The sequence below is a fragment of the Salvelinus alpinus genome, chromosome 18, assembly GCF_045679555.1.
Source record: "Salvelinus alpinus chromosome 18, SLU_Salpinus.1, whole genome shotgun sequence".
Lineage (NCBI taxonomy): Eukaryota > Metazoa > Chordata > Actinopteri > Salmoniformes > Salmonidae > Salvelinus > Salvelinus alpinus.
This window is the reverse complement of record NC_092103.1, coordinates 41,755,251-41,767,649: the sequence shown is the minus strand read 5'-3', so window position 1 is coordinate 41,767,649 and position 12,399 is coordinate 41,755,251. Positions and strand designations below refer to the sequence as shown.

Here is a 12,399-nt window from a genome sequence, read left to right as displayed (position 1 = left end):
GGAAGGGATGAGGGTGGGTGTTTGAGGCTGTGGTCAGGTTGTGGGGGACACTGGGAAGGGATGAGGGTGGGTGTTTGAGGCTGTGGTCAGGTTGTGGGGGACACTGGGAAGGGATGAGGGTGGGTGTTTGAGGCTGTGGTCAGGTTGTGGGGGACACTGGGAAGGGATGGAGGGTGGGTGTTTGAGGCTGTGGTCAGGTTGTGGGGGACACTGGGAAGGGATGGAGGGTGGGTGTTTGAGGCTGTGGTCAGGTTGTGGGGGACACTGGGAAGGGATGGAGGGTGGGTGTTTGAGGCTGTGGTCAGGTTGTGGGGGACACTGGGAAGGGATGGAGGGTGGGTGTTTGAGGCTGTGGTCAGGTTGTGGGGGACACTGGGAAGGGATGAGGGTGGGTGTTTGAGGCTGTGGTCAGGTTGTGGGGGACACTGGGAAGGGATGGAGGGTGGGTGTTTGAGGCTGTGGTCAGGTTGTGGGGGACACTGGGAAGGGATGAGGGTGGGTGTTTGAGGCTGTGGTCAGGTTGTGGGGGACACTGGGAAGGGATGAGGGTGGGTGTTTGAGGCTGTGGTCAGGTTGTGGGGGACACTGGGAAGGGATGAGGGTGGGTGTTTGAGGCTGTGGTCAGGTTGTGGGGGACACTGGGAAGGGATGAGGGTGGGTGTTTGAGGCTGTGGTCAGGTTGTGGGGGACACTGGGAAGGGATGGGGGTGGGTGTTTGAGGCTGTGGTCAGGTTGTGGGGGACACTGGGAAGGGATGGAGGGTGGGTGTTTGAGGCTGTGGTCAGGTTGTGGGGGACACTGGGAAGGGATGAGGGTGGGTGTTTGAGGCTGTGGTCAGGTTGTGGGGGACACTGGGAAGGGATGGAGGGTGGGTGTTTGAGGCTGTGGTCAGGTTGTGGGGGACACTGGGAAGGGATGGAGGGTGGGTGTTTGAGGCTGTGGTCAGGTTGTGGGGGACACTGGGAAGGGATGGTGGTGGGTTCACTACTTTGTTTCCACCAGTAAAAGAAAGAACACAAACAAGACAAATTCTCCAGTTAAAAATGTCATTACATTTGCAATGTAGAGTAAGTTCAGCTTTGAAAAGACATGGCTTGGGGTACTTACAATGTGGTCAGCTTTGGAATCAGTTCAGCTGGACTTCCAGCATTTTGTATGCTACAGTAAGTTAATGGCCAACCATTCTGTAAACAGAGGATATACTATAATTGGGCAGTACTACAGAGTACTACGATAACAGTGGAAAATTGCTTATTGGCGGTCGGTCCATCTAACCTCCACCACCACAGCACTAGGAAAGTGGAAATCTGTCTGCATACTTACAATACACAATTGGCCATTCAAAAATGTTGAAAGCAGTGTAGGCTATCATAGCTACCATCAACTATATCCTCCTATTCTTAAATTTGCCACTGGCCAACAAAAAAAAGCACAAAGACAATGGTTAGACCACATTGGCTGTACAGTCTGTGGCACATCGTGACCCTGGTTGGAGATAATATTTTTCCTGTAAGAAACGTCTCTTTGCGTTTCTGTATGTGGGTCACACTGCTTGACTACTGAATTAGATGGATCCCACTTCAGACTGGCATTAAGCACGTCCCCTAAACCTCGGCTCCACAGTAATAACCGTACTGGGGATGAATGGACATTCTGCCACACGGTCTGGTCTGCTCAGCACAACGGTCTGGTCTGCTCAGCACAACGGTCTGGTCTGCTCAGCACAACGGTCTGGTCTGCTCAGCACAACGGTCTGGTCTGCTCAGCACAACGGTCTGGTCTGCTCAGCACAACGGTCTGGTCTGCTCAGCACAACGGTCTGGTCTGCTCAGCACAACGGTCTGCATCCCAAATGGCATCCTATTTTTTGACCCAAGCCATATTGCTCTGGTCAAAAGTAGTGCAGTGTAAAAGGAAAGGGGTGCAATTTAGGATACTACCAGAGTAAAGATGAAAGAGTAGAGGACAGGTGTGGAGGGGGGCGAGGTGTTTGGTCTGATTGAAGACCTGGTCTGACTAAATAGTCATAGTCTATCACGTTCTTTATTCATACAGCCTATTGATCGTTGAATTGATTTAATGAGCATATTTAATTAGGGTAAGTATTTATAACCCACATCGTCAATATTACAATACTTTTCTATGCATAAAAGTCTTGGGCGGTGTTTTATTTAATCTTTACCAGAATTGCATCAGTCTGAGTGACTGTAGATGAAGTCACATGATTAAACGGTTTCCTCCTCAGAATGCCGAGGGGCATTTCTACTGTGCTGCCATATTGCATATTTGCTGACAAAACCTCAAGTGGATATTCTTCTGTACTACCAAACAGCTCCTGACGATGCTTGCTTGTAAAGTTTCACTTTCAATTTGCCAATTTTTTGGTCTACTGACATTCATGAGAGTTGGCCTGTATCACATTTATTTCACTGCATGCCTAAGAGATATCTTACAGATATCTTATGAGCTGTAGAAGTGCAGCCCTATTCAATGATACAATGTATTTCCCAGTAAAAAGCCCCCAATGCATTTAATCCATTTGCCAGTTTAAGCATTAACAGTATATTCTGTGAATGCACACACTACATTTACCCAGTGGTTTCATTTCTCTTATTGGTACTGTGAGAAACAGTGTGTGTGACCAGGGAAATAGCAGATGTATTGTATGGGAGGGTGGGCATTTCACTGCTGTTGGTTAGATGACCCCAGTTACTCCTAGCCTTTTCACTGTGGCAAAGGGCACGAGAGTCCATGTTGATGTGATGATGTCCGTAAGTGAACCCTGGGAATTAGAGGCTTATGTTTAGGTCACAGTGTCAGCTCTGATATGTTAGCTTGGGATGGGGGATGGGCTTGATGTGTGTGTGTGTGTGTGCGTTTGCATGCACGTGTGTGTGTGTGGCAGGGAGGGGTGATTGTAGAATGGTCTGACCAGATGTATCATAGTGACTTCATAGCAGTTGGGTCTTATGCAAGGTTGCTGAGACTGGAACTGGTGTTTTCTAAAGTGTGTAAAAGCAGAGAGGAGGGTAACTCTCAAATATACCTTCTTTAGGGCCATCCATTAATGGACCTCTCTCTCTCTCTCTCTCTCTCTCTCTCTCTCTCTCTCTCTCTCTCTCTCTCTCTCTCTCTCTCTCTCTCTCTCTCTCTCTCTCTCTCTCTCTCTCTCTCTCTCTCTCTCTCTCTCTCTCTCTCTCTCTCTCTCTCTCTCTCTCTCTCTCAGCTCTGCAGTGACATACGTAGGACTGGCCTTGGGAACCCATCTCCTCTTCCACTGAGCCCTCTGCAGGGCCGTGTTGGCCCCACTCACCCCCCTCCTGCAGCGCACCAACAGATCCCCCTCCCTTAGAGGAAATGGCCGATCATCATCATCAGGTCAAGACTTCCTTCCTCTTTATCCGACTGCAGTCGCCCTCTAAGGCCCATGGCCTGCCGTATCCTGCTGACACTGCCAGCTCCATCGCCACAGAGGAAGGAGGGTCGACGAACAACTCGGCTGGAGCTATAGTGACATCCACAGCTGTAGCTGCAGCACCCATCCCACCTGATCACATAGAGGACTGCAGTGTCACGGCCTTGAGAGTAGACGTCAACTCAAATCAAGAAGAAGACGAAAAAGCCAGAGAGAGAGGGGAAACATCCGATTATTCAGCTCATGCTGGAGATGTGGCTTCGGTTGTCTCAGGAGACCCTCAGACTCAGAACTACCAGAACTTATTGTTGAAAGCTGATCTGGAATCAGTGACTGGATTACAGGACCATAGTCTCAGTACCTCGGAGTCGGATTTCCCAGTTTGGGTCCTGCGGGAGGACAGTCCTCAGACAATGATGAACAAGGACAATCAACAGCCACTAGCGGGGACACCAACCACCGCCACCAACCCAGCACCCCCCTCTCAAGCTTATTCTGCAGCACCACGGGTCAGCTTCCTGCACCCAGCAGAAGGATCCGTGCCTGACACCCACGGGCCCAAGGCCCCTGAGATGGAAAGGGACAAGCCAAGCCAGAAGCCTTTCCACCAGGCCCCGGCCCCAGCCCCAGCACATACCCAACCCAACGTGGCTCCCAGCCCCCATCGCCCCAGCAGCACGAACAGTTGGGTTAGCAGTGCAAAGCAGAAGGAGGCTGGTGAGAAGCCAAGAGGTCCACAGAGTGGTTCACAAGTGTTCCTTAGAAGTCCAGAAGAGCGCAAGACCTTTCTGTATGCAGTCAAGGAGAGGTCCTCAAAGATACCTGGAGATACGTACAGGAACGCAGTGACAAGGAGTCTCTCCACGTCTACAGCTGTCACTCAACCCAGTGTTGTGACCTCACCGGCTTCTTCTTCAGAGCCTTCTGTGGTGAGCTCAGCTATGTCAAAACCCACAGTCTCAACAGTTGCTGCTCCATCCTCTGTGATCAGTGCTGCTCGTCCCTCCACGATAAAGCCTGTTCCAGCTCAGAAGGTGAGTTGCTGTGTTGGTTCTGTGTGTGCAGAGATGTGCTGCTACTGAAAGTGTATCTGATGGATGGTCCAGTTGCATGTACAGTTGATGACTTGATGAGATGTTGTGGCTTCACATCCTTGATTGTTCTGTAATTACAGTACAGTATACTGTTTGCATTTGTGTCCTTAGGCTACTACATAATTATGTGATGTTTGCGATCAACATTACATTGATAATTCCCAAGAAGAGCATTTGTGATTTTGAGCACTGGGATTATACCAAAACTAACCAGCCAGGGTCCTAATGTACAGTAGATTAAACTAACCAGCCAGGGCCCTAATGTACAGTAGATTAAACTAACCAGCCAGGGCCCTAATGTACAGTAGATTAAACTAACCAGCCAGGGCCCTAATGTACAGTAGATTAAACTAACCAGCCAGGGCCCTAATGTACAGTAGATTAAACTAACCAGCCAGGGCCCTAATGTACAGTAGATTAAACTAACCAGCCAGGGTCCTAATGTACAGTAGATTAAACTAACCAGCCAGGGTCCTAATGTACAGTAGATTAAACTAACCAGCCAGGGCCCTAATGTACAGTAGATTAAACTAACCAGCCAGAGCCCTAATGTACAGTAGATTAAACTAACCAGCCAGGGTCCTAATGTACAGTAGATTAAACTAACCAGCCAGGGTCCTAATGTACAGTAGATTAAACTAACCAGCCAGGGCCCTAATGTACAGTAGATTAAACTAACCAGCCAGGGTCCTAATGTACAGTAGATTAAACTAACCAGCCAGAGCCCTAATGTACAGTAGATTAAACTAACCAGCCAGGGTCCTAATGTACAGTAGATTAAACTAACCAGCCAGGGCCCTAATGTACAGTAGATTAAACTAACCAGCCAGGGCCCTAATGTACAGTAGATTAAACTAAACAACCAGAGCCCTAATGTACAGTAGATTAAACTAACCAGCCAGGGCCCTAATGTACAGTAGATTAAACTAACCAGCCAGGGACAAATATAAAGTAGATTTGAGATGTTAAAGTGCTCTTGGTAGTGTAGACATAAAACCAGCCAATCAACTTCCATGAGACATGAGTCATGACAACGTAAGACGAATGATACTCTCTATAGCTCCCCACCCAGATGGAATGATAGCTAGTAGGTATCCGGGGCTTGTCTGTCATTCCTCACACTAAATGGCCTAGAAAGACATATCATCTTTTCAAGAGATAACCCACTGGTCTCTGAAGTCCTCTGGACAATAATCACAAACAGCCCATGGAGCAGTCCTGTATTTTAGCCTCTTGAAATTGGTATTTGTAACAAACAGTTCCGCAGTGTCATTACAGTGTAATTACTGAAGAGACAGATTTCACACACATCTCCTGGTTGTCTGTGTCCACACTAATGAAGTAATGAGATTATTAGTATTTAGGTGGGTTAAGCCCACCAGTATCCTCTGTCTAACCTTAACCCTCTGTAAATAAATCCAACTCCACTTATTCTTGTAGGCCTCTCCGTGCTACTGTGGTAAACTGAATATCGCGGTCTGTATTCACAAAGTGTCTCAGAGTAGGAGTGCTGATCTAGGATCAGGTCGGCCCTCTTATTTGTTATGATTTGAAAGGCAAAACCAATTATGTGTTGCTTTGTGAATACAGGCCATGGTCGTCTTTGACACCATTGGGATGCCATAGTATTATTATGGGAAAACCTTCAAAATAAGATTGAGGTGAGGGGGGTGTGGGTGAATGGCTCAAGCTGGAATTGGATCACCCCCTAGTGTTGGATTTTCAAATATTGTACTGGAAAATAGGAATACTGCTTTATTTGCCATGCTTTATGAAATATTTGCAGAGAGGATTAAACAATATTATTCCACGAATTGTGCAAATGAATCCTGCGCTGTCAAATATATGATTAACAATGTCCTTTCAACTCTTAACACTCTGATCAGATATGGCAGTCTGTGATCTAAATATCCATGCATTTGCAATGAGGAACACGTCTATACTTACATAAATGCCAATAAAAATCTATATTTATGCAGGTGATTTTGAATTTTCTAAAGTCTAGCAGTCTCTTGCTAAATGTATTGCTTTATTTACCTACAGTATGTTATTAAAGGTAGACTCATCAATATGACATCTCGATATCAAATCAAATAAATGTTTTATTTGTCACATGCGCTGAATACAACAAGTGTAGACCTTACAGTGAAATGCTTACTTACAAGCCCTTAACCAACAATGTAGTTTTAAGAAAATACAACAAAAAAAGTAGGAGATAAGAATAACAAATGATTAAAGAGCAGCAGTAAATAACAATAGTGGGGCTATATACAGGGGGTACCGGTACAGAGTCAATATGCGGGGGCACCGGTGTCGAGGTAATTGAGGTAATATGTACACGTAGGTAGAGTTATTAAAGTGCATAGATGATAACAGAGAGTAGCAGCAGCGTTCCGGGGGGACAATGCAGTATACAGCGGGTGGATTCCTGCTTACAGACATCAACAATAATATCATTAAAATCTGCCACATTGGAAAGAGCCAACGGCAGTCTTTTACAGCAACATTTTCTGCAATTCTAGCCATTTTGCCATGGGGTGGAGAGATGTTTGCAGTTTTAAAGCTAATTTCCTGCAATTCTACACATTTTGTAATGACTTGTTAATTTGATCTGAATGAGAATGACTAACAAAATCAATGGGGGGTCCTTGGAGATCAGGGCCCCTGGGTATGTGGCCTGCGGGCCCAGTCGGTATTCGGCAATGATTACTACAAGTTTATAGCTGGCTAGACTAATTACCAATCAAAAAATTGTTAGCCGACATGGCTAATGGAGTAACTGTCAGTGACTGATATAACATGAAAAAAACTGCTGATGCACAACCAAATTTTGAAATTGCATCTAGTGTGTTCTACTAAATAACAATTTGGGTTGGGGGGCCCTAAGCACAAGTTTAAGCCTGAACCCAGCCCTGACCATCCAGGAAAATATGCTACAGAGTATTTGTTTCCTTTAAGAATCAGACAGGAAAAACTGGTTCTTTCCACTTATGTTCTTGCTTAAAACAGCAAAATCATAATCCCCATTTCTGTAGGCTTATGCACATCTGTGCCACCCATCCCGTAGCTGGTTTTCTGTCCTAATGTTTGGGAAATCTAACACTTTGCAGTAAATGTCTATTTAAGGATTACATGTGGTGATGTAAAAATACAGACATTTTTGAAAGATATACATAATAATGGTGTTTAGTCTGCCTGTGCCCCTAGAGACCAGTAATAGAAGGGAGTGGTGAAAAAGTACTCTATCAAATAAATGTACCTGCCACAGAACATAAAACCTGCATGTATAGGCCGACTGCCACATGGAGCATTGCACTAACTCTATTCATTATGTACCATACATTTCTTGCCAATCATCATCTGAGAGGTATCATGGGCTGTGTTGTTCTCTTTCCATTTGCACACACTGCATTTCAACCACATGTCTTGATTGGATGTGTTTTTTTATCTGTACAATCAGGTTATTTTGGGGTTGAGATTTTCAGGTTTTTGTAAAACGTGTGTAATATGGATTAGTTTCAAATTGTATTAGTGGATGTACAGGATACACATGGTACTGTCCAATGAAATGCTTACCTGGAGGTTCCTTCTAGACAATGCAACAACAATAAGAAATAATAAAATATAAGAATACGAACATGAAGTAAATGTCTCAGTAGAATATAATATACAGGAAGGCACAATTTATAGTCATGCTGTACAGACACGCCTGGAGATTGGCAACACTGACTAAACCAAATTTAAGTCGTTTCTCATGAATGAGGGGAAATTGTCGTCTCAGAATTTCTGAATTAGCAGAATGGGTTCAAGATAATAGTTTAGCCATAGTCATGATAGCCTACCATCACGGGAAAACCAATACAACTTTCATAAGCACAAGGTAGCCTACATAAATACAACATGCATGACTGAAATTCTGTAATCTAAAAATATTGCAAATTCATTATGGATAGATAGTTCATAAACAGGTTTTCATGCTGCCAGTCAGTGGAATCTTTGGATAAGAGCTTCATTATTTACCTTTCTCGATGTCCTGTATCTGCCACAGGATAATCTACCCTTGTTTGATCAGGAATAGTATGAACTAGGAAGCGCGTTTAGATGGGAACGTACCAAGTGTCACGATGTTTGAGGGGAAGGCTGGAAAGCGTAACAAAAGTCAATAGATAAACACCGAGGGCAAAGTGTAGCAGGTAGGAAGCGGGAGTAGGACGTCGGATCAAGAAAATGCTTTGCACACAGACGGAATAAATCAATCGTTGGTAAGTAAATGCATTGTTAACTACCTCAAGAACAAACTTTTCGAGTCAACAATGGCTGGTTATTGAATTCAGAAGGATGCTGGAGCTGGCTGAAGTCGAATTCGTGGTTAGCTCGCTGGCTAGCTAGCTACAGTACAGTAGTTCGTGGGGTTTCGAGTTCCATAGGATTCTGTCACGCCTCCAGTCATCCATTCCCAGCCAGACGGATTCTGCTCCTTGGATTGAGGGCTGAAAGTAGACTTTACGAGTAGTGCAAGCCATGTCCTGCATGTTAGGAAAATGGGTCAGCTTTCTTCGGAGGAGAGAACTGTTTGATGCGTTTGTAGCATAAGTCAATACTGGCTAGTTTTACATACTGAGAAATGGTGGTGGGTGGGGGTGATTTCAGTCAGTCAAGGGATCTGAAGTGAACAACTGTCAGAGCAGCTTGCCAGCTCCTTCGTGAAGAGTGATCACAAAACATTCGGGATATGGACGAGAGTGATGATGGGGTAAGGTGCTTGTAGCAGTAACGGTAAACTGGCTAAAATAAATTCCATAATGTTTTTTTAATTTTAGCTAGTTAGCTAGCCAGCTCAGAATATAACGGTCATTTGGCTTGTTGGCTAGCACATTGTCAGCTGTGATTGCTACTGTTAGCTGTTGTCGATGGCAGTTGATAAATAGATAGCATCATGCTAACTGTCATATCACACCATAGCAAGCATAGTGACAAATATTTTTAAAAAAATACAATTTTGCCAAACGTCTTATGTTTGCCACTAACGTTATACCAGTAAGAGTATGTAACGATAGCCAAGACATTTTGAAATTGTGCCTTGCTGTGGTGGTGGAAAAGTATCAAGTGGAAGCTCTTTGTTGTCAGCCAGCCCCTTCAATTCACCATGATCTAATGTTAAGGTCTAACTGTTAGCTAGTTAGCCAGCACTTTATATTTTTATCCATTGAAGAGGCTAGATTTTGTTGCTGTAATTCATAATCAAAGCTTAGTTTGCACTCTTCACTAAATCATAGCAACTTGCTCATTATTTTTGTAAATTTTGTGAAATTAAACATTTTTACGGTAAGCCTAGTAGCTACATTATTTACAGTAACTGTGTTGCTAGTTCAGTTTTCAACACTGTAGTCATTGTAACATTATTTTGAAGGTAGATTCAACTAGCCAAGGGGTTTAACATAACAAGGATGCTCCTATAATATGACATTTAAATGGGCTGTGCTTGCTTGGATTAATCCTTGGATCAGATTCAAATCTGGGCTAGAGCCCCAACAGTGTTTCCCCTCAGCAAATGCTTCCACTTCACTATTTTCCCCTCATTCGCTCTTCAATTTCAGGAGCTTTAGCTAGAAGTCAGCGGGCTCTGCCTGAACTAATTCTTCACTTTGTACAGTTGTGCTCTGTTTGGATGTGATTATGTTAATGTAATTGGGAAGGCTTGGAGTGGTCCAACAATCTTACTGGCATTGTAAAATGAATTGCCAAGAGAGCAGTGCATTAAGCAGCAATGGCTTCGTTCGTAAACTGTTTGATTGACTAAGTACAGGATTGAAAAATCGCCAGTGTTTCTTTCTCTTGCTTTTTTACACAGTCAGGATTTGTCATAAATTGACCTTCGTGAGAAGACAGATCACATGGTTAAATTCAAGGGGCTCAATAAGTTACCTATTGTCCAAGACACATCTTACAGTTCTATCCCATGCACGGTGCAGTTTATCCACTAGGCCTATGTATGACAGAACATTAGAGATGTATTGACGCATGCATCTCACAGTACCTTAACTGGCTGTCAGAGACGATTTCCCTCCTAAGTGTTTTTACTACTTATGAGGATGACCTGGTTTTACCACATCATAGCACAGTTCTGAAAGACAGTCTTTATTGTATTGCTACATACGCCCTCAATGGCCGTGAGTCAGGATGGGCCAGAAGTCTATCCTGTGAGCAATAGGAATGCCTGCAACCTGTCATTAAGAGCACACTTCCTTCACTGTTCCAGAAAATGTTAATGACGACTTAGGCTATTTACGGTGTTCCCCGCTTACACTCAGTAGAGAGATTTCTGCCACCTCCGGTAGGTGTCCCGTGTTTGTCTGGGATTCTGTCTCCCCCCCTGTTCACCTGACACTTGGCCTGGTCTGACATGGGAGTGGCTGCATATGGTGTTGACTGGCCTGACAGCTGTGAAGGATGCATTGTTTCCTTAGGGGAGAGACAGAAACAAAGCGTTATGCTAAGAGCCAAAAGGGCCTGACTGGGAATTGGCTAGTCTTTGTCCAGGAGTAAGGCTATCATAAAAAGTGGCTTGATCAACATCAAATACTCATTTAAATGATTCTACATTTGTCTTGTTATCAGGTGAATTAAAATCAGCGAGCATATAAGATCAATATTGCTTTCATTTGGTTGTCTTCCCCACTGCTAACCTACTCTTTAGCTCATTTCTATTAGAATTGCCTCGTAACCCAGCTCCTTCTCCCATAACCCATGCAGCACAGATTTTGGGCAAACACTCTTGTCTTTTTTTTTTACAGGCAAACAAGGAATAGTTTTCTCCTCGGCTGATGTGAATAGGGAGAGTTTTGTGTCTTGGACGGACCTTCCTTTACTTCCATGAGTCAAGCTAAACCCGGTGACACATGGGGTTCTGTTTTCCATTAATAAAGTGTGCATGCATTGCAAACCTCCAAAAATGAGGTCTTTTAGCAAAACATGACTTGATTTGGTACATCATTTAAAAGGGTTTGTAATCTTTCTGGTGTTTTTTTCCCTCATTATGCATTGGCAAATGTAATTCACTAATGCCGCGTAGCCTATCTATTCTATCGTATCAAATGCACAATCATTGTTATTGAAATCCTGTAACAGGACTTTTCCGGAACAGAAATGTGATAAGGAAATGTAAAAGCAGTCTTGCCCTTGCAGAACACCTCACTAACTAGATCATGTCTAATTCACAAGCTCCCTCCCTATAAGGAGTCTGCTTCTTCCTATAAGTAGTGGCCTACATGGAAGCCCCCATTTCACCTCATTAACAGATGTTATTATCGCCTCTTAAATGGTATTACCCTTCAGGGTTCATATCCAGTCTATCCTGTTTGACTGATAGGTCATATGACAATCCCACTGACTAACATCCAGTGATCTGTAAAGGAATACAACTGCATCACCAACCCCATTTATATGCATGTTATAGGCCTACATCTTTGGGTCAAATGTATTGGATTTTTAAACTCAGTTTAAAAGCACTTCGCTGAAGAGTGCAGGTATAAAGCCATGTGTCAAGTGACTGATGTGTCTGGCACCTGATATAAATAAGAGATTTGGCAAGAAGCTGCTCTAAAGGAAGCTCTTTTGTCCTATTTATCAAATGCTCATGAAAGGTCCAAAAGCGGATTATACCGGAAGATTCATGAGATTCACTTTAGTTGTAATTTATTACAGATTCGGCACTACAGATTTATAAAGCCTATTTACAAACAGAACAGAGAGAAATACAAAAAAACTGATTGTACTCGAAGTAGGCTAGATGAGCATATTTAGGCATATGATATTACTGGTCTGGAATAATAAGCCTAACATATTTTGCTTTGATAAAAGCATATTTTGCCTCCATTTCCTGTTGTTACT

At 43.8% G+C, this 12,399-nt stretch overlaps 1 protein-coding gene across 5 annotated transcripts in view; it reads left to right on the top strand.

The window, feature by feature from the left end:
* The first annotated feature begins 3,232 nt into the window (after positions 1 to 3,232).
* Positions 3,233 to 12,399, top strand: part of psd3l (pleckstrin and Sec7 domain containing 3, like) — a 135,832-nt gene continuing 126,665 nt past the window's right edge. For 3 of the 5 annotated variants that reach the window (XM_071351339.1, XM_071351338.1, XM_071351341.1), the window contains exon 1: positions 3,233 to 4,449. In XM_071351339.1, the coding sequence (XP_071207440.1) occupies positions 3,358 to 4,449 (1,092 nt within the window). In that variant the 5' untranslated portion in view covers positions 3,233 to 3,357. Of the gene's footprint in view, positions 4,450 to 8,656; positions 8,772 to 9,140; positions 9,263 to 12,399 lie in introns of those variants that run through there. The other 2 variants (XM_071351343.1, XM_071351342.1) reach the window with 2 other exon arrangements.